The 3,145-nt window shown below is 31.0% G+C and overlaps 1 protein-coding gene across 1 annotated transcript; it reads right to left on the bottom strand.

Annotated features, from left to right (window-relative positions):
* Positions 1-396: 396 nt before the first annotated feature.
* Positions 397-1,180, bottom strand: LOC100813843 (putative cell wall protein). Its single transcript, XM_003527398.5, has one exon. It carries the CDS (start codon positions 1,061-1,063, stop codon positions 680-682), a length of 384 nt encoding a protein of 127 aa, XP_003527446.1. The 5' UTR covers positions 1,064-1,180; the 3' UTR covers positions 397-679.
* Between the last annotated feature and the right edge of the window lie 1,965 nt (positions 1,181-3,145).

Genomic DNA, 3,145 nt, shown 5'->3' with positions numbered 1-3,145 from the left:
GTCAATGTCAACATTTGCTCAGGGTGTTTTGTTACTAAAATCCAAAGTCTGCATTGATTTACCATGTGCTGAATGCCCCCTTATTAATCTATAAAGTACACAGATATAGGTCTAGACCCTATATTCGTGCTTTTGCAAGTGATAATTATTTAACACCCTTTGCTGTTATTAAATCCCACTAATGAACAAGAAAAAGTTTGGTGGACAGTGGACACTAATAAAATTAACACCCAGAGAGACAAAAAAGATAATTGTAAATATATTATTTTATATGATCTGATAAGAAAATAGAAAAAAAATAATAGCTTTAATATAATGTACCATACGTAAAGGTGTGCACCTATTATCATTCAAGGAACAAACACATAAAACTGTGCATGAAAAGAGAATATCAAATTGGAATCATAACAGAAATTATTTTTGAGGACTCATTCATCAGCAACTACTTCGAAAAACAAATAAGCTTACGTCACACTCAATTCATCTTAAAACAAGACTACAAGAACAAACAGAATGACTTGGCAATCCATGGTGTTCACCATATACACCAATGTGCACATGGAGCATACTTATTTATGATAAGTTATTATTATGGCTAGAAAACAGAAAGAAAAAGACAAACTTAAGCATAACCACCTTATTAACTACCATGCATCACATTAATCATGCATGAGTTAACTCATGGTGCAGCTGGTGCTGGAACACTTCCACCACTGCCGGGAATGGGAACCTCATAACCAGGGTTTGGGACAAAAGTGTCATCACCACCAGGAACATAACTGCTACCTGGTGGTGATCCTGATCCTGTTGCGGTTCCTGCTCCTCCATTTCCATTGCCACCAGGTAATGGATTTTGAGGTGTGAGATGAAATTTATGTGGAAATCCAACAGGTCCAATCCCTGGAATATACACCCCACCTTCATGCTTGAACAAGAACTCAGGCTCTTTCTTTTCCTCTGAGTTGGAGTTTTCGCCAATGCTGCGTCCAGCAGCTGTTGTATCAAGGAGGAGGATATTGGAAACTAGAACAAGTGCAAGGAAAAACGAAACTTTGAAAGCCATTTTTTCAGATAATAAAATTAGTGTTGAAACTTGAAAGCAATAAAGGAGGGGAATTGAATGGCTCAGGTGTCTTTGATTTGGTGTGTCACTTTTGTATGTGTTGAAGGCTTAAGGGAGAGATATGCATTATTTATATGATTCCTTTGTTCTACAGTGTTGAGTGAACTTTGGCGGTGAGTAAAGTGTACTTCATGAGCAAAGGGCAATAGTGTGACTCAGATGCATGAAGATTGTGATCACTTGGTAGTTGAACATTTTTTTGTACTTGGTTTTATTACTTACTATTTGTGGAAGAGGGTCACCAATGTTATAGCGGCAAATAAATGGAGCCTTCACGTGGTTGATTTATGCACCGTAATATGTAGAAAACTTGGAATTTGTTCTACCTTCATTTTTTATGCTATCTTCTGTACTTTTTACTTGTTGGTTGTTACTTGAGCTGTAAGTTCAGACTTCATGAGAGCACATCTGTGATTAATATTACACCATGTACTACCACTTTCAGTTTGGCCTCTGCGCACACTTGTGAAACTATGAAAGGGGAAATAGTAAACATCTACTTTTGGGATGGATTAGAATGGAAGAAGAGAGAAATCAGTAAGAAAAAAAGAAGATGATCCAGTCCATTGGGTTGAACTTGTGGTGGGCGTAGTGGACTGGATTAGCACACATGTTATCCATTTATCACATTTTATTTCTATATTTTTATAATTGAATAAATTGAGATAGCATTTATCATGATGATTACTATTTGTATTTTGATTTTCTTCACACTATTACAAAGTACATAATTATAACTTGTAGTTCCAATACTATTGCTTTATGTCAATGTTTAGTTTCTGATGAAGATTAGCATGAATATTTGTCTCTTTCAATTGGTTTTGATTCTGACAATTGAATTGATCATTGAAATGTTGCTTGTAAGTTATGATCTAAGAATAAATAATCTGAAACATTATTTTTTTGTTTAAAAAATGATTTTAAAACAAATATTTTTATTATCATTTTAAGTGAGTAAACTCCTATAACTCACCAATATATGGAGAGTTGGGCCAACATTTTTAATACTTACTAAGAGATGAATAGAATTAGATTGATCTATTTATTAAACAAGTTAGGTGAACTCAACCCAATGAGTAAGGTTCCACCATTTTAAATTTTTGATAGCTCTAAAGATAGAAACATTAAATAACAAATGTGATAAATAATAGATAAATGTTAGACATTGATTAAAGAATTAAAAGAAAAAAATATTTTATTAGAATTATAAAATTATGTTGTTGATGATTTTTTTAAGTTTGCATGATTTTCACATTAATAATGTTCTCCTTTTAATTTATTAACTAGGTTAACAAGACCAAAAAAATATAATAAAAGAGGTAGGATTAGGAGAAAGTACTACTTGAAAATATGATTAATTTTATTTTATAACAAGTTAAGAGTAAATGAACATTATTGTATATAATTATTGATTTTTGACGTGGTTAATAATGTTATAAGATTTGAAATGTCTAATGATAGTTCGGGACAAAAATATTTAACCTTTTTAAAATTTATTCTTTTTATAAATAGACACTCTAAATTTTATTTTATTTTAAATTAATCCTTAAATTTTATCACCTTTGAAAATAGACACCCTGAACTTTAATTTTGTTTAAATTAATCCTTAAACTTTACTTTTTTCACACATAGACACCTAAATTTCAATTCCATTTCAATTATTTCTTAAAATTTATCCCTTTCATAAATAATCTCTTGTATTAAATTGAATATCCTTTTTACAAACAATATTAAATAGAAGTCAAATCACTTAAAAAAAATCTCAACATGTTTAATTTGGAGGAGCAAATGATGATGATATAAAGACGATTATTTTTTTTCACTTTAAAGTAAAGGAACGTTGTATTACTTATGTTTTTTCACGTTTTTTATGTGATTTTTTCCCCTGGACAACCAAACATATGCTATATATCAAGGTAATAATATTTCAATTACGATGAGTGAAAGTCGCCGAAAATACTTATAAAACTTCTTCTGATTTCTCTTATATTCATTTTACCTCTCAACTGCCACTAATGTAAC

The sequence above is a fragment of the Glycine max genome, chromosome 6, assembly GCF_000004515.6.
Source record: "Glycine max cultivar Williams 82 chromosome 6, Glycine_max_v4.0, whole genome shotgun sequence".
Taxonomy (NCBI): domain Eukaryota; kingdom Viridiplantae; phylum Streptophyta; class Magnoliopsida; order Fabales; family Fabaceae; genus Glycine; species Glycine max.
This window is presented reverse-complemented; position numbering and strand designations above follow the sequence as displayed.